General features: G+C 54.3%; 7 protein-coding genes across 7 annotated transcripts; 5 read left to right on the top strand and 2 right to left on the bottom strand.

The window, feature by feature from the left end:
- Positions 1-469: 469 nt before the first annotated feature.
- On the top strand, positions 470-1,150 carry K437DRAFT_224435 (carbohydrate-binding module family 50 protein; the record flags this gene model as incomplete). Its single annotated transcript, XM_013387664.1, has 2 exons — positions 470-676; positions 758-1,150. 2 exons carry the CDS (start codon positions 470-472, stop codon positions 1,148-1,150), a joined length of 600 nt encoding a protein of 199 aa, XP_013243118.1.
- A 1,407-nt stretch (positions 1,151-2,557) lies between these two features.
- Positions 2,558-4,436, top strand: K437DRAFT_294632 (UBC-like protein; the record flags this gene model as incomplete). The annotated part of the gene is made up of 4 exons (XM_013387663.1): positions 2,558-3,291; positions 3,365-3,531; positions 3,611-3,704; positions 3,762-4,436. The coding sequence occupies exons 1-4, from the start codon at positions 2,998-3,000 to the stop codon at positions 4,434-4,436; spliced, it is 1,230 nt and encodes a 409-aa protein (XP_013243117.1). The 5' UTR covers positions 2,558-2,997.
- A 362-nt stretch (positions 4,437-4,798) lies between these two features.
- On the top strand, positions 4,799-6,857 carry K437DRAFT_268520 (uncharacterized protein; the record flags this gene model as incomplete). The annotated part of the gene is made up of 2 exons (XM_013387662.1): positions 4,799-5,716; positions 5,799-6,857. The coding sequence occupies 2 exons, from the start codon at positions 4,799-4,801 to the stop codon at positions 6,855-6,857; spliced, it is 1,977 nt and encodes a 658-aa protein (XP_013243116.1).
- A 1,327-nt stretch (positions 6,858-8,184) lies between these two features.
- Positions 8,185-9,837, top strand: K437DRAFT_278499 (uncharacterized protein; the record flags this gene model as incomplete). Its single annotated transcript, XM_013387661.1, has 5 exons — positions 8,185-8,264; positions 8,404-8,641; positions 8,683-8,863; positions 8,926-9,305; positions 9,448-9,837. 5 exons carry the CDS (start codon positions 8,185-8,187, stop codon positions 9,835-9,837), a joined length of 1,269 nt encoding a protein of 422 aa, XP_013243115.1.
- A 141-nt stretch (positions 9,838-9,978) lies between these two features.
- On the bottom strand, positions 9,979-11,943 carry K437DRAFT_256707 (ATP-NAD kinase). Its single transcript, XM_013387660.1, has 6 exons — positions 11,416-11,943; positions 11,243-11,337; positions 10,878-11,174; positions 10,709-10,809; positions 10,468-10,638; positions 9,979-10,391 (listed from the first exon to the last, which is right to left on the bottom strand). The coding sequence occupies exons 1-6, from the start codon at positions 11,853-11,855 to the stop codon at positions 9,990-9,992; spliced, it is 1,506 nt and encodes a 501-aa protein (XP_013243114.1). The 5' UTR covers positions 11,856-11,943; the 3' UTR covers positions 9,979-9,989.
- A 264-nt stretch (positions 11,944-12,207) lies between these two features.
- On the top strand, positions 12,208-14,683 carry K437DRAFT_247311 (DUF455-domain-containing protein). The gene is made up of 8 exons (XM_013387659.1): positions 12,208-12,545; positions 12,625-12,819; positions 12,881-13,641; positions 13,708-13,827; positions 13,904-13,965; positions 14,041-14,120; positions 14,188-14,290; positions 14,354-14,683. The coding sequence occupies exons 1-8, from the start codon at positions 12,407-12,409 to the stop codon at positions 14,619-14,621; spliced, it is 1,728 nt and encodes a 575-aa protein (XP_013243113.1). The 5' UTR covers positions 12,208-12,406; the 3' UTR covers positions 14,622-14,683.
- Positions 14,684-14,710: 27 nt separating this feature from the next.
- K437DRAFT_268516 (uncharacterized protein) lies at positions 14,711-15,139 on the bottom strand (the record flags this gene model as incomplete). The annotated part of the gene is made up of 1 exon (XM_013387658.1): positions 14,711-15,139. The coding sequence occupies one exon, from the start codon at positions 15,137-15,139 to the stop codon at positions 14,711-14,713; it is 429 nt and encodes a 142-aa protein (XP_013243112.1).
- Between the last annotated feature and the right edge of the window lie 1,662 nt (positions 15,140-16,801).

Below are 16,801 nucleotides of genomic sequence, written 5' to 3'. Positions count from 1 at the left end.
TCCCAACCTCTCCCCTCGCCATCCATCTCCACCGTTCGTTCACTACCTCCCCCCTCGACACCGAGAGAAGGAGTTTGCACAGGCTGCCACTCGTTTCTGTCTGCCTTTGCCGCTTGTCAGTCCTTCGTTTCCTCTTCGGGCCGCCAGCCAACAAATATATCCCACCCATCGCCGCATCCTATTTCCCTCTCCTGCTTTCCACTTTCCGACCTGCGTCCTACCGCACAACCCACATTCCTTTGAACTTTACTGTCATCAAGCAGTCACATCTAAGACGAATCTTCCTAGGGACAACGCCCTAGCTCCCAACCGCCCGGCCGCCACTTCTCGCCCTCACTCCAAAGAGGATCACAGTATCAGGATGAGATTCTCGGGGCGATTGTCTTTGGTAAGCGATCGCATCGCTATCCCATCTCGGCGGATGCCACCCACCGGTCTGACAGCGACGGTGACAGCAGCAGGGCTGGCAATGGTAATGCTAGCTAACAGTACGCTGGCAGTTGCGGCCGCGCAATCGACACCTATATCCAACGTGGCGTGCTCGCGACACTATACCATCGTCGAAGGAGATACATGCGACAAGATCGGAGCAAAGACGCTTACATCTACATATCAAGTAATGGCACTTAATCTTCCCGAGGCGGGTCCGGATTGTTTCACTCTTACCCCAGGACACGTGAGTTGGGCGTCTCTTTTGCGATACAAAGGCTAGGATGCTGACGCGCTCGTTCTCACATTCACACCCACGTTCGACCAGCAAATATGCCTGGGGCGATACGGATCGGACTGCCAAATAGTATATCGGGCGACGTCCTCGGACACATGCTCGAGCATCGCCTCAGCATTCGGCATCTCGCTCTCGCTGCTCAAGTCTAACAACCCAACTTTGGACTGCGGCATTGTTTACGACGGGCTGATGCTCTGCACCGCGCCAGGGAACATTGTGCCCGTCACACCAAGCGGGCTCAACAGCAGCTATCTCTTGCTCGGGCGAAGAGGATATGACGTGGCACAAGTACAGAAGGCTGCGCAGGCGTTAGAGGTCGGCGATGGAGCCATTGTTCGCGATGCGAGCCACGCACACGGCTCTAGCGCCAGGCACGCCCATCGGAGTGCGCATCACGCACATATGCGCAAGAACGCGCACTGAGTCATTCTATGGCTTCTTATCTTGCTGTACCGAGCCTCACCACCCTCAAGGCTCGTCCGTCTACCTCCTTGATTGATTTATCCACCCTTCGTCGCATACCCGCATCGTTGCACCCCTTTCCACCCGAATCGGCACTTGGCGCAGGCCCGCGAGCGCCTCACCCCTCCCTCCACACGTGTGGTCTGATCGATTCTATCTTATCTCGTACGTCTGTACACTTGCTCGGCATGTCCTTTCAATGCAGCGTTTCAATATCATTCGCTTGCTGGTTACTTTGCCGCCACCTTTTTGGTTGGCACTCCGCATCAGCGGCCATTTTACTTTCACTCGTGCTCCCTACCTCCGCCCCCGCCCAGATCCTCTGGACTGGCTTTCTTGTTCTCGCCCTCCTCTTTGGGTGGCGGCGTGTTTCCGCTCGCGGCAGCATCTGACGGAGCGGAGGAGGATGCTGATTGACCCATCGATGCACCCGACTGCATGTAATGAGAAAAAAGAGAATAACCGTGCCGTGAGTTCGCTCTGCATGTCAACAGATTCTGGCTCATAGTGACTGAAAGACCCGCTGTTTGGACCCACCTCCTATTCGATCTTTGCACTCGAGTCGTCTGGACTTGTCTTCGGTGAGTCGTAGGCTCCGCTGGGTAATGAAAGATGCGCAAGTGAGCTTCTATACAACTTGTAGGGGCACGAATTCATTGCATACTGCATCTGGACTTGTTTCCGTGAGCTTGCCGTATCAAACACTCACTCGGAATCAGCAACCTGTTCTTGTGTCGGTCCTTGCGGTGTGCTCTACTCCGTCGTACCAGGCTGTACCGCTGACATGCGGTGAAAGGTTGTGGTCAGGTCCCGAAAATTGGAAGGCATTTGCCGATCTGCAGCGGAGGCTACGCTTAATCTAGAGCGTGAAAGCATGCGTTGAATGCTGGCCCTGCTGCGCATGTTGATGACTTTGGAGACTCTGCGCCGTTTTACTTAGTGACGAATGGTAAAAGATGATCGTTGATAGCGTTGTTGATAGCTCTCATGCTTGTTCGTCGTGATTGAGACAAAATGTAGCACAGGAAAAGGCGGACACATGCATCCTATTGCACGCTGCTCTTCGTGCTCGTGATTGCATTCATTTCCAATTCAACAAGGCCGGGAGCTTGAAGCCGCTTGAGGGCCGCTGCCCGCTGGTCATGTGGTCATGCCTGAGATCAGACCCGCTGCTCCCATGGTTCTCTCCCTGCCGTCCTTCTTCATAACGTGTAACGCTTTGTGTGTGGGTATGTGTGTACGATCGCACATGGCAAGCCGCAGCTCACATTCTAGAAGCATGGTGACGTCAGATCATCCCGATGGAAAAGGGTTAAAAAGACCCTGTAACTAGTCTGTCTCTGCATCATGGACAAGCTAAGGGAAGAGCCACGACAAGTGGGGCCGAGCAGAAGGGAGAGAAGGTCGCTTAGACTTAGGGTTGTTTACGCGGAAGCTGAAATCCCGTAATTGTACCGAATTACAATCCAACAATCACCCGGATTGCTTCCTAATCTGTCCGAACTTTCGGATTGTTGATAGTGCCTCAGCCTCCATGGCCCTCCACGACATCATCGTGTGACGCCGACAATAGCAGCAAACACAGTTGCGACAGACACAGGGTGGCCCATTGAGCCATTCTTCCACACCATCGAGATCAAACCATCGAGGTCACACCATCGATTACGCCAGGCAAGGTGTCAGCTCTGAGCCAAGAGAGTAACGGGGTTGGGTGCACATTTCCGAAGATCGAGCTGAAACGCAAGCGAACAATTGTTACATCGTGCAACCTCGCAGTTGCCACGAGTTCTGATTGAGGCCACATCAAGATGGCCACTCCAGCCTCGTACAACAAAAAGTCATCGGCCATCAAGAGGATCCTCTCGGAAGCGCGGGAGCTCGCCTCGCTCACAGCTCCGCCATCCTCAGCCATCAGGGAATACGCCGCCTCTCCACTGGAGACCAACCTGTTCGAGTGGCACTTTACCCTGCGAGGTCCGCAAGACAGCGATTTTGAAAATGGCATTTACCATGGTAGGATCACGCTCCCGCCACAGTATCCTATGATGGCGCCAGACATTATGCTGCTGACGCCGAACGGTAGGTGGGAGGTGAACAAAAAGGTGAGGAACGAATCGCATGGGCGTTGCGCTTGCAGGCATACTGGGCTTTACTAATACCGCTTGCCGTCCTCAGATCTGTCTCACATTCACCGGATTTCATCAAGAGACCTGGCAACCAGCTTGGGGGATCCGAACCGCTCTGCTCGGCGTCCAAACATTTATGGGAGCATCACAGGACGCTGCAGTCGGGATCGGTGCGCTTGACGTTGAAAGCACGGAGCGGCGACGGTTGGCCGAGACGTGAGTCTTTTTCATTGCGCGCGAGGATCTAGGTTCACGGAAAAGCAACAAAAACTGATCAAGGTTGGATCGATGCTAGATCACGCGAATGGAAGTGCCCAACATGTCAAATGCGCAACGCGGACATTCTTGCTGCTCCGCCGCAACCTTCACCAACATCCTCTGAGGCTCACGTATCCCAGACGACTTCACTACCCCCTTCATCTCCTTCAATAATGCCGCCGCACCAGGTATCGCGCGCAAGGGAAACGCTTCCAGACGGCCTCACGGTCGACGTCGGCGCTGAAGCAAAAAAGGCGCGTGAATTGGCATCTGCGAAGGCAGATGAGCAGGCACAGAGTCAATGGGAGAGCAGCTGCAGCGAAATTAATATTGAAAGTGGTAGTGAAACTATGGGGAAAATCGTAGATGACAGACGCAAAAATGAACAAATAGCACCTCAAACCGAGGTCGCTAGCCTACAAAGGCCGCTGTCGGAACTTCGAGGGGGTACCGCTGCGATACAGACGGGATCAGCTGTCCTTAGCTCCTCTACGCTCCTCGGCCATTTGCCTTCAGGAGATATAGCACCTCCTTCAACCGCAGCCTCTGTGTCTGCGCCAAATCCAGGCTTACCATCAGGATCATCAGCTTCAAACCCGCCCACGCCGTCAGCCGCACGCAATCCAACAAACGCAGACGCAGGCAGTGCGAGACAGCGCCACCAGGTCGCAGCGACGGGCACGCTAACAGCATCAGGACCAGCATCAGCTACAAGCACGGACGGCCAGCAGGTGCTGTTGGCACGCATACAGCTGTACGACACAGTCATCGCTCTGCTTGTATGCACCGTCGGGTTCTTGATGCTTCGGATCGTACTTGCTGGAGCGAGCAATATTGTGCCGTCTGTTGTGAGACATGAGTAGTGATTGAATACGCAGGGGACATGTACCATACAGATCTTGATTCAAATCGGAGCATCGCGAATAGAGTGTGCTGCGTGCTGAACTGAGAATCTCCAACGTCCGAAGTTTTGATGTGGATTCTAATGAGGATGTCGATCGAAGTCAAGTCGCCCCCGTTTTTCTTTCTTTTTAATTATTTCTTGGTATTCCTTCTGACTTCATCCGCTCCCCCCTCGTGCTGTCCCCGCGTCGTTGACTCATTCTGTTTTCCTACCAATGCGTAATGCTAACAAACGTTGCTTTGGGAGTCAGAGAGTATGAAACCCTTCGACCCCGCGAAGCTGCCGAACAGCTGTGTGTAGAACAAATTCGCACTGTCATCGATGGCGACAACGACGCCAGATCCGGATATGGAGGAATGGCTCACGCTCCGCTTGCGTGCGTACGTGGGTCCTTCGCCCGCAGCTCAACATCAAGAGGTACTGCCAACAATCGACCCGGAAAGCCTTTTCACAGCGTCCCTTCTCAAGGAGGCGTTTCCGCGGAAGAGCTCAACCCCCGAGCTTGACAAAGCGGAGGAGCGTACAGAGTATCCGGCATGGGTCCTCGATCTCCTGCCGGCCCGGTCACATCACGGACCGACGCTTGTTTCTAGCATTGCAAGCAACGGTCTCATTCATCCAAGTTCAAATACAGAAGAAGACAGCCTGAACAGCAAACAAGCTCTCCTTTCATTTTTGAAGCCGCATATCCCAGCTCAAGCAGCACCAAAGGAAGCGGCAATTGGGGCGACGGCCTCCAAGTGTATTGCACTGCAAGCATACCTGGAGCGTGAGCTCGCCCCTCTCGTGCTGCACTATCTCTATGTGCTTGATGAAAATTTCAAGCAGATTACAGTGCCCGCATACGTGGAGGCACATCTGAATGCTGCGGCGGCTGAGCTGAAATCAGATGAAAAGTATGGACGAAACGCCAAGGAGGAACTGGGCTGGCTGGCAAGACGGCAAGCGGTGCAGGCTGGTCGCAAGCAAGCGCAAGAGCTGCGCTCAAGGGTACAGCCCGCGCTGATTCGTGCGGGCTTGTGGCAACTGACGTCTGCCTCTGACCCTGGAACGGGAGTGGACTCGCCGTGGGTTGCAGACAGTGCCGGCAGCCTGCATGGGGACATGGAGGTAGATGCAAGCTTCTCCACCCGTGGCGGAGCATTGCACGGCATCGCTGCCGCTCGTGCACAGCGTGGTGGCTCGGGCTTGGGCGTTGGAGATTTTCAGAAGACAAAAGAGGCTTTCAGGATGGTCAAGGTGAGGCGCAGAGCTTCCTTTTGCGAGAGAAAATGGTTCGCCGCTCACAATTACGCTGGTCGCCCACTGTTCGCAACGCCAGCTCGAGTCCAGGGCCAAACATGTCCTGTCGACGGTCGCTGCATTCTACGCGGCCCAGCAGCAGCATGATGGCGGCAGAGGGACAACATTTGTAAACAGCAGCGAAACACCGACCACCAGCGATCTGCTCATGTTCGCATTGCTTGCGCCAGTCCTCTATCCTCCGAGGAGCCGTGCGGCTTCTGGTTCCGACTTTGAGAGCAGTCGCTGGCCGCAGCCATATCTCGCCAACCTGCTACTGTTCGCCGGAGCCGGGGCAGGGCAACGCATAGAAGAGGAGCAGCGAGGAGCCCGGGAAGTGGCCTCAGTGCGCACAATTGTACAAGTGGTCGAAGCGGTGCGAGCGCGCCTCTGGCCGGATGGTAACAACAGCAGCAATGGCGTCGGCCCCGAGGGAATCTCCTGGGCAAATGCAGAACTCTCGGCTCAAGCAGCGTTTCGAGCAACAGCCTTGCGTGCGCGCGCATCGACCACGCGAAATGCGATCGACACAGACGAAAAGCCCGTGAGCGTGGCAAGTTTTGCATTGCTGCTTGCGCACGGCTTGCGAGAACAGATCAACGCTTCGCTCAGTGCCGTCGCTGCGCCATTCCGCTCCACTCCCATCGCTCCGTCCTCGTTTTCGTCCGCCACCGCCCCTGCGTCCGGACAAGGCAACACACCATTCAACAATCAGGGAGAGAAGCCGACTCCTTCCGCATCGGCGGCTCCCAGCGGATCTTCGCCTCCGGCGCGACAAGTCGCTGAGATTCGACGGCGCCGCTTATGGTGGATGACTGGCTCAGCATTCGCCATCATCGGCTTTTTGTTTGCAAGCGAAATCGTCAGTGTCGAGTTCACTGACGATGATGAGGATGAAGAAGAAGACGAAAGGGAGGAGGATCAGGCCATTCACGGGGACGAAAAGGGAATGATCTTTGCACAAGAACTAACAGACGATGGCCAGGAGGAAGAGGAGATGGAGCTGGACGCCAAAGACTATGAAGATAATTACGAGGAGTTTGAATTACGCGAGGCTTTTGACGCCGAAGCAGGGGCAGAGGACAACCTCGACGACTAGTTCCAAGAATCATTCCCATTTGTATGCGCGAGGCGTGTGATGAGTGCAACAGAATGGAGCAGATGTCCTCCGCGAGCTAACATGGTGGTCGTGGTATCGTCGCAGGGGGGGGGCATTGTGGCAACGTGGTGGTACCGATGAGAGGCAAAGATTCTTCCGCGCTACAGACAGACGGATCTCAGCAGATATTCTTGCTGAGGGGCACAGTATGGAAAACGGAGTAGAGGTCGCAGATAAGACCTCAGCGTCATGGGGGAGGGTATCGTGTGGCCTAGCTTTACATATGGTTCATAAGTATTCATATTATGGGGCACTGGAGCAGTGCAACAAGTCCAGTACGGCTTTCAGGAACGGGGCACGCGAGGGGGGCGCAAACCAGACTGTCCCCGCACCACCATATGTTCACAGGTCGGGCGGGGAACCACTCGAACACAGCTCTCTTCCATGTTGTCCACGGGAGCAGCTGCATTTGCTACACCTGGGCTACCTACATACATGGTATGATATCTGTGTTGTCGCCACCGACGCTAGTACTCATCATCCTGGAGCAAGCAAGATGGGGAGGGGGGCGCCTGATCCTCGTGAGCCCTTTTCAGCAGCAGCAGCAACAACAACAACTGGGCCAAGAAGTGAGCGAGTAACACCCACGCAACCACGCCTACTGGACTCTCGGGTTCCATTGCGCATAAGCATCTCCCCTTGCTCCCGCCACCTCCCGAGGATCGACAAGGAACAGTCCAAACCAACAGAGACGTGCTCATCCGCACACATGGTCCCAGCCGGTTCCGAGCTTTTTGCCCCCCCTCCCCCAGGCAGCTTCCAGCATCGAAGTTTCATCGCTTGACATCCTTCTTCCCTTCCATCGGCTCATTCCTCGGCGGACGACAGAAGACGCACTAAGCGAGGCTCATCGAGACAAAAAGGGTTCAACCAGGCGCTATCCATAGGCAAAGGTGGCGACTCCTACGGCTGTCGGCAAGGACGACATTGCCACGCTCGCCCTACCGATGCTCGGCGCAAGCACGCAGGGACAGGCCGCCGCTGCAACGAGCGGTAGAAGCAGCAACAAGGAAGAAAACACCGCTTCTGCTCCATCTGCATCCGAGTCGAACCATGCTGGCGACGGGTGTGGCGGCCAGCGAGAGCTGGACGGCGATGCCGCCGTCCTGGCCGGTCTAGGCTATAAGCAAGAGCTTGAGCGTAACATGAGCTTACTTGCCGTCATCGGCATGGCCTTCACTGCGATTGGAGTGAATCGAATGAAGCACCGCGGTGTATACGGTTCGCTTAATTGACGGAAGGTCGGCCGCTGCAGATCCTCACCGGCATGTCCTCGGCGCTTCAGAGTGGACTCTTGTTCGGCGGGCCGCTTTCGCTTTTCTGGGGTTGGACGATCTGTGCTTTCTTGTCAGTATTTATCGTCCCTCCGCGGTGGAGTGGGCCTCTCCGATGCTTGAATGTCGTCTAGCGCCTACCTCTTTTTCTTTTCACATTTCTACACCCGCAGCATGCAATGCATCGCGCTCTCACTCGCTGAGATCTGCAGCGTGTACCCCACGTCGGGGGGCGTATACTTCTGGATCAGTCGCCTGGCACCGTCGACGCCCGCGCTGGGCTTCTTCACGGGAAACCTGTACGCCTGGGCCATGGTCCTTACGGGCTGCTCAGGCAACCTCTCCGTTGCACTGTACCTCTCCAGCATGGTCGAAATCGGCACGGGCGTCCACCTGACTCCCGTCCAGGTCGCAGCGATCGCATGGGGTATTTGCATCCTCAGCGGGATCGTCAACTCGCTCGGCACGCGCGCTGTCAGCGCCGTCAGCAGGTCAATATCTGGTGGACCCTCGGTGGGACTATCCTTCTCGTCGTCACGCTCTTTGTCAAAAGCGCGCCCGCGGGACACAACTCTGCCAAGTTCGTCTTTACAGACTTTGAGAACGTCAGCGGCTACTCCAACACTGGCTTCGTCGTTTTGCTCGGTTTCTTGCAGGCTGTCTACACACTTGGTAGGTGGTGACCTTTTTGGCTGAAGACAAAATGCGAGCTGACCCGTGATGCTTGGCTCCAGAGGGCTGCGAGACAGGCGCGCAAGTCGCCGAAGAGGCCAAGAATGCCGCATGGGCCGCGCCAGTATCGATCTCCGTGTCGATTGCGGGCAGTTGGCTGCTTGGAGTGATCTACTTGCTTGCCTTGCTCTTCTCTGTCCGTTCGATAGAATCGATCGCCAACACGTCATACGCGATTCCCATCTCACAGCTCTACGTTGACATCATGGGTCAACGACTTTCGCTGTTGTGCTTATTCGTCATCATGTTCGCCCAGTGGGCAGCAGCGTTGACGGCTTGGACGGCCAGCTCACGCCTGTTCTATGCGCTCGCCAGAGACGGCGCTTTCAAGCCCAGACGATGGTTCATGTACCTTGCGCCAACGCATGCACCCATCGCAGGCGTGTGACTCTCCGTAATCGTTGGCATCGGCATCTGCAGCGCTGTAAGTGCAGGCTGGTTGCATTTGTTTTTACCTTGCTTTAGGCATCCAGCTGTGTTCGCTGACACTGCTGGTCGTCGATCGTACAATCTCTCTCTGGAAGTACATTGGCTCGCCCATCGCATTCAGCGCGATCATCTCCAGCGCGGCCATCTCTGTCATGATCGCCTACCTCATGCCGCTCGTCCTGCGAGTTCTCCGCCCGAACTGTATGCCGGAACGCGGGCCATTCCATCTTGGTCGCTTCTCCTACACGTGTTCCTGCCTCGGCAGCGCATTTGGCATCTTCGTCTGCGTCCTCTTCATCCTGCCCACGTACAAGAATGTCACTGCGCAGAACATGAACTACGCCATCGTCGCCGTCGGCGCCGTCGCGCTGCTTGTTGGCGTCCAGTACCTTATCTTCAGATTCTGCGGCTGGACCTTCAAGGGCGTCACGCGCACATTGGAAGAAGAGCAGGGCCTACAGCGCGCCGATGCGAAGAACGTGTGAGGGCATGCATCTCACTTCCAGTCGCCCTTTGTATTCCCCTTAACTTTATGAGTGGTCTTAGCAACTGTTGTACGTCTATCATTGCATCCATGCTAATTTTGAGATACGAATGGATTCAGTTCCTGTATCGGTCTACAGGCTGTTTCTCTTTACTATTTTGTCTGATCGCAATCGTCGTGGATATCTTCGTACGAGCCATTGCCGCCCAGCAGGCCTCTCCCCGCAAAAGACGCATTAAACCTCAGAAGTGTGTTAATATCGCGCACCCAGCTGTCCTCCCCTCTCTCTGAAGTCGAATCACTTGCAGTGTTCTCTCCGTCGTTCGATGATCCGGGAATTGCTGGCGCAGGATAGTCAGCGCCTTCTTCGATGAGCCGAGACACATGCGATGCGTCGCGTACATCCTCCTGAGGTCCTCCTGCTTCGGTCGAAAAGTTAACGCAGGGGATCGGATACGGCGACATCGTCACTTGCAGGTACTGCCCCGGCTGGAGAGTGTGAAAATGCCGCCCATCGACGCTGAGGTCCGCCGATGAGCGAGATTCGCGTGCAACCTGCGAGATCGGTGGCAAAGTCACAGCGTCAGAGAGCATATTCACTTGCTTTGCTGTGGATGTTTGTAAGGCCTACTTTGAGCTGAACGGTGGTATCGCTGGGCAGCAAGACGGTGCGAAAGCTCAGAGACCGCGGACAGATGGGTGTCAAGAGCAGTGATTGCACGGAGGGGTGTACGATGGGACCGCCTGCGGAAAGTGAGTAGGCAGTCGAACCGGTCGGAGTCGCTACGATAAGACCGTCAGACTGAAGTCGAATTTCCAATCCATGAAAGCGTCAATATCATCCAAAGCAAAGACTGTACTTGACTACTTACAATCGCGCGAGTCAGATGTGTACCATTCACAAAGGCATCGATCGTTGTCATGTGTGGGTCTCGCCCGCGATGCAGTGCGATTTCGTTCATGAGGTGTATATCTGCATTCGAGACGGGAGAACTGATTGGAATAGAAGGCAAAATGGCAGTTAGGATCAGATCGACACACCTTTGCATCGGCTTCCATCGCTGCAGATGTCTTCTCCACGCCCGTTATGTAATGTTTGCCGTAGCCTCATTCTGAGCATGAGGCTCACTTTTCCCTGGACGAGCATCTGGAAGGCGCTTTCGAAAGCTGAGATGCTGTAGGGGAGTAAAAATCCGAGCGTTCCCATACTGAAGCTGAGGACCGGGGGAACTGGTGACTGGTCGAATAGAGAAGAGACATGGAGGATAGAGCCATCACCACCGAGTGTAATTGCTACGTCTGCTTTTTGCGCTAAGACAGCGCGGTCGCTTGATTGCTCTGGGTACAAAAAAGACTTTGCGTTCAGAATTGTACAGGCCTCTAGAAGACGATTGAGATCGACTAACCGGGGTTGAAGACTATCAACTCTGCTGCATTCAGCTCCTGAAACGCGTCTGGCTCGACGAGAATGTTCATCACAGGATAGACAGCTTTCACGTGCCTTCAGGAAGGCAATTGAAGTCTTCAGCTGACAGGACAATGGCTACATTTTATGATAGGATTACCAACTACTACGCACTCTATGACATGTTTCATGGCCCGTAGAGCCTTTGCGTCGTTTTGTTTTTTGACGATGAGCAAGTTGTTTGGTGTTGACGTCCACCGCAGAGAATGAACACCTCCAAAACTGCTTCCGACGCGAGTTGTGATTTTGCTGGACTGTCTTGGCTTCAGAATTTTGGACAGACGACCAAGAGGGCCCGTTAGTATTTCAACTTTGTCTGGCAAGTCGCTGAGACATCGTTGTGACGCTGCCGCCGACTTGGTCGTGCTGTATTGTCGCCTCGTTATCCGGGCTTGAAATGGCGCGTTACAACCCCTACTCGGACCAATTTGATCGTGGTTGATACTGGAGCGGGCGAGGGCATGAAAAAGCGATGCTGCGTTTGCGAAGGCAATCCTTTTGCGGCATGCCGAGCAAAGCCCCACGAGAGTAGGGGTATAGCTTGATCGCTGCATTGTGATAATACGCAAAGGAGACGCAATGGGCTGCGTCACAAGTATCGACTGCTTGAGACAGTGGATTGTACGGCCGATTTCCTTGCTCTGTCTGCACTTTATCCAGCTTCGACGAATATCAAGGTTACTATCCTCAACTCGTAGCGGTCACGACTTCGATTGACTGAAAGAGACACGACCAGAGCTCATCGGCGTCTTCTCAACCTTTCACTGAATTAGTCGCCGCCTAAATAGAGTTTCCCGAGAAATCTCTCCGGGGCTCCGGGCATACCACCAGTCGTGGCAGATGCAATGATTTTCGAAACAGCAACCTACATCGTGGTTGCCTCGTCGATTGATCCCACCTTTGACGGTTGCGAGTTGCAACTATTCATCCTTCGTGGCTGCCATTGGATATTGTTCTCATCAAGTACACCGAGATTGTGTAAACTGTCTACTCCTCCTTCCGACTTTGAACGTCAATGCGCTTGCGCTGCCGTGCTCGAGGCCAAGCAGTGTGGTTCATATTCTGAAGCATCCGTCATAGGCTCGAGCAAGAGCCCCGTGCCACAATGACTTCCGCCATCTCTCCCTCGTCCTCGTCTTTGTCAAGGCCATCAGTCCGAGTCGGTACCATCAAGTCGCTCAGCTCGTCGGCGAGGCATCATATCACACTGAGGGAGCAGAAGAGTGGAGATTATCATTCTTTGTGTGCGTTCAGTTGGTTCGCCTTTACCCTTGCGCGGCACTCCTTTCTGAGTAAGCATGTGATCATTTTCGTTCGCTTCAGTGCTATTCAGTTTTCCTGTACGTGCACAAGACGTTACCGAGGATGAAGACGGTAGCTCTACGAGAGCTTCCATGGATCAACGAAAGTTCTACTGCATGGAGGCGACGTGCCCCCATCTCGGTGCGCCACTCGAGAATGCAACGATAGAGGAGCAGGATGATGAAGACGATATCGAAGACATGGTGGTAGTGTGCCGTGAGTGTGTTCCCAGGCTATTCATTTAGAAGAATCTCATTCCGAGTTGCCTTCATCTCAGCCTGGCATGAGTACGACTTCAACCTGCGAACGGGCGAGTCCTCACATGGAGTGCAAGCCTGTGTGTATGTCGTGGAGCAAAAGTTGGGCGACGGATCGATATGGATTGAGACACCTACGGCTGGCTCTTCCGCGTCCCACTGGGAGCTTGTAGAGGTGCGGCCCGTCAGCGAAGCATTTTCAGCGCGGGATCGGCGACGTCAGCATTTCGTGGCAGCCGCAGGAGTTGCCAATCATGCTGCTACCTCAGAAGAGCTCACAAAGCCACTCACACACTTGTCTCTGTTTTCAGACAAGCAGGCGTTCGCGGGTCAAAGACCATATCGTTCAGAGGCAGACGAAGCACCTGCTTCTTCGATCTCACCACCAGAACCGCAACCCAAAACACTTGTCGAATGGGCATGTCTGATTCTGAACACTGCCGAGCCGCGGCGTAAAGTCGCTTACACCAGAATGGCAGCGGCTGCATTCCGCAGTGGCCGCGTTAAACTCATTGGCGGGGGCTACGCACGCAGCTGCTCCCAAGCTGAGGAAGAAGTTGCACATCAGAAATCAGATGCGGAAACTGAGTTGGAGCCAAGTGCAAGCATCCCTCAGCGCAGATGGACATGGACACGGTCGACCCAAGAGACGCCACCACGAGTGCCGCCACGATTGGAGAGCGCTATCATCGTTGAACCAGGGCAGCTAGGAAAACGTGGTAAAGGGGGGACTGTCAGAAGCCGAATTGCGCTTCTGCACAGTCTGGCAAACATCGAGCAGGTACGCGAATGTTGAAAAGGCTCGATTGAAGAACACAGATTGCTAACATTGTGTAATGCCGTTCAGTGGGCAATCGATCTGGCTTGGGACATCATTGCACGAGCACCAGAGCTGGCGCATGGTGAGCTGGTAGGGACGTCGGGCTCGAAGAAACTTCCCGTTCAGTTCTTCACAGACTTCTTGAAAGTGAGCGCTCTTTGCGCCACTCCCATCGACAGGTAGTCAATTGTGATTCTAACGCACGTTCTTGTTCCACATTCAGGTCGCAGAGGATGAAGCAAAGCATTTTTCACTGCTCACAGAACGTATAGAGGCGCTGGGCTCGTAAGTCTTTTATTGCTGCTTACCTTAACCCACGCTTACATCGATTGAATTAAATCGTTCGCCCCCACTTGGAAGACACTTCGGCGCATTGCCGGTACATCACGGGCTGTGGCAGTCAGCAAGCGAGACCATGCATTCCTTGCCGGCGCGATTGGGTAAGGTTGCGCCCCCTGAGCCCTAAACGGATCGGAAGGTGCTGACGATATCATGACCGCATGGCAGCGATCATTCACCTGGTCCATGAAGCCAGGGGATTGGACGTCAATCCGACTACGATCCAGAAGTTCCGCAACGCTCAGGATGCAGAGTCGGTCGACATCCTGACGTAAGTGCCAGCGAACTACCAAAAGCAGACCGTACGAACTTGCTCAGAACATCTTCTCTGCAGTATCATCCACCTCGACGAGATCACCCATGTGTCCGCTGGTCACCGCTGGCTTTCGTATCTATGCGCACACGCCGAGCCGCCCAAAGATCCTGTTGCTGTCTTCCGTGAAGAGGTGCGGCTCAACTTCGTAGGCAAGGTCAAGGGCCCATTTAATTCTGCAGATCGTGCAAAGGCCGGTCTTAGTAAGGAGTGGTACGATGGACTGCAGGGAGAGAAGTCAGGGATCAAGCCGATCGGCGCACAGCGGGCTGAAGTTGCCGGCGGTTGATCGACAGGCATTAAAGACCATTTGTAGCGGACTTAAGTTCCTATAGATACACTAAGATACATCGTATTTGCGCTTGATCGGATCTTCCCTTATAAGTCGATTCTGCTGCCGACAACCTTGAAACCTCTTGGTGCTTTTCGACAGTCTTTTCCCCAGTCAATCACTTCGCCCTTTGCATCAACCCACCTCGCCTCCTCGTCCGGCAGTAGCGCATCTTCAGGTGCCAAATCGATGCGCCGCACGTTATCGACATGCAGCAACTCCTTCACTTTGAGGATGCTGCCAGCGATCTCGGGCCGTTGCGGACGGTAGATGGACTGCAGACGCTTGCGCAGACCGAGCGATTCTAGGACTCGCGAAGTCTTTTCTGGTAGACCAATGGCGGATCGACGCAGCGTAATACGGTAGTGTGTTGTAGGCTGAGGTTGCTGATGCGCGAAGGCTGTTGTGGCGCTCGATGTTGATGCTGATGCCAGCGTTGCTGCTGATGATGGTATTGCGCTTGACGAAGCCGGCATGGAGGCAAATGCGGAGGTGGACGCGCACCGAGCGCAAAGCTTGCCTGATGTTAATCGCAGTCGTGCAAAGATTGCGTGGCAGGAGCCATAGGCCGCGACTGACCGCACGATCATCATGTTGTTGAAGGTACTGCCTTGGTCACCTACACAATGCCCCAAAGTAGCCGTTGTAGAATAGCAAGGAGACCCCGCAAACATGTCAGCTCTACCTTCCTCAAGAGGGAATGATGCGCTCTTGCAAGTGTAAGCAGACGCCAAGTCTGTTCATCCATCTCCCTAATTGGCTCGTTGCGCATCGGCAACAACGCGGTTAAATTCAGGAACAACCTGTTCTCGACCTTGCAGCTCACCCGGCCTCGTAACCAGCCTCAAGGCCACCTGCTTCCGAGTCGAAATCCAATTCCCCTCCATATGCATCAACGTCCACATTCCAGATCCAGCACCACACCTACCATCCGTACCTGGACTCCGCAACCTCGCGCCACTGACCAGGTCCCTCGCAGCAAACACGAAGCCAGTAGCGACCCCTCAAGGGATCAGAGACTGGATTCGCAAGAAGCTTCGCTTATGAGAGGACGCTAAAGACTGCAGTACGAGAAGACGAGAGCTTGACCAATGAGAACCCGAAGGAACTCGCAGGCGGCGCAGACGAAGAGATGGATGGCCAGACGGACAGGACGGACGCCCGGAAGAAAGAAGATCGACTTCAGGTCGCAGAAAGCCGAAGCACTGTCGCGAGGCACGATGGATGGGTCCGCTCACGACGGCTCTTCCTAATGCTATCGGTTTAAGTGGTGTGCTCCCCCTCTTTGGGGCGGATGCACGGTCATCATTGTATCTTGGCACCCACACCTCTCCCCGGAGTCCACCAAATATCATTCCTCGCCACATGCCACAAGGCAAGGAGAAACGAGAGCATCGATTGCAGAAGGCACACGCACCTTGTGAAAATAGAATACAGACAGACCTGCGAGAGATAGCCAGAAAGAGTGCTTGCTGTGTGCGGGAGTGTGCACGAACGAGTTTGTAGAACCGAAAGGGGAACATCAGCACAAATTCGATATGCAATCCAACGACATTAATAAACCAGGACGTGGGTGTAAAAATCTCAGACTTCCAAGGAAGGTCTGCGGACCCTCATCAGGCAAGGCAGGCTACGATCCCAAACGATGCAAGCGACCAAAGAATGCCACCACTGGCGACGCAGCACTCCTTCTCGAATCGAGAAGGAGGGTTCGAGCTGATCGCCTCTCCGAAAAGATGGATGGAAACATTCTCATCTGCTCCTGAAAGGATACAAATGAGTCTCTCGTTCGGAAGAGCACTATTGCCCCCGAACGCGGTGAAGCGACGGCTTGCGTGCCCTAGAGTGGAAACTGCGAATTTTGGTTGGATACCAGGGTTATCATCTTCGTGCCCACGTCTCCCGTGCTTATCTCCTGCTCCACTTTACTTCCCTACTAAAGGGATTCGACAATTGAAAACAAAAACTCACATGAACTTGAGATGGTGAAGCAATACTGAATGTTGGTGGTTGTCAAATTCCCTGGTTTCCCAAAATTAGCATTGAATCATGTCAGTATACTGTAACCACAAATATTAGACATTCAACAGTGAGGGTTTCTCCCTCTTTTTTCTTCTCCGCCTTTAGGAGTAAGAAAT

Source organism: Tilletiaria anomala, assembly GCF_000711695.1.
Source record: "Tilletiaria anomala UBC 951 chromosome Unknown K437scaffold_44, whole genome shotgun sequence".
NCBI classification, from domain to species: domain Eukaryota; kingdom Fungi; phylum Basidiomycota; class Exobasidiomycetes; order Georgefischeriales; family Tilletiariaceae; genus Tilletiaria; species Tilletiaria anomala.
The sequence above is the reverse complement of the archived record's forward strand: the minus strand, read 5'-3'. Positions and strand labels throughout refer to the sequence as shown.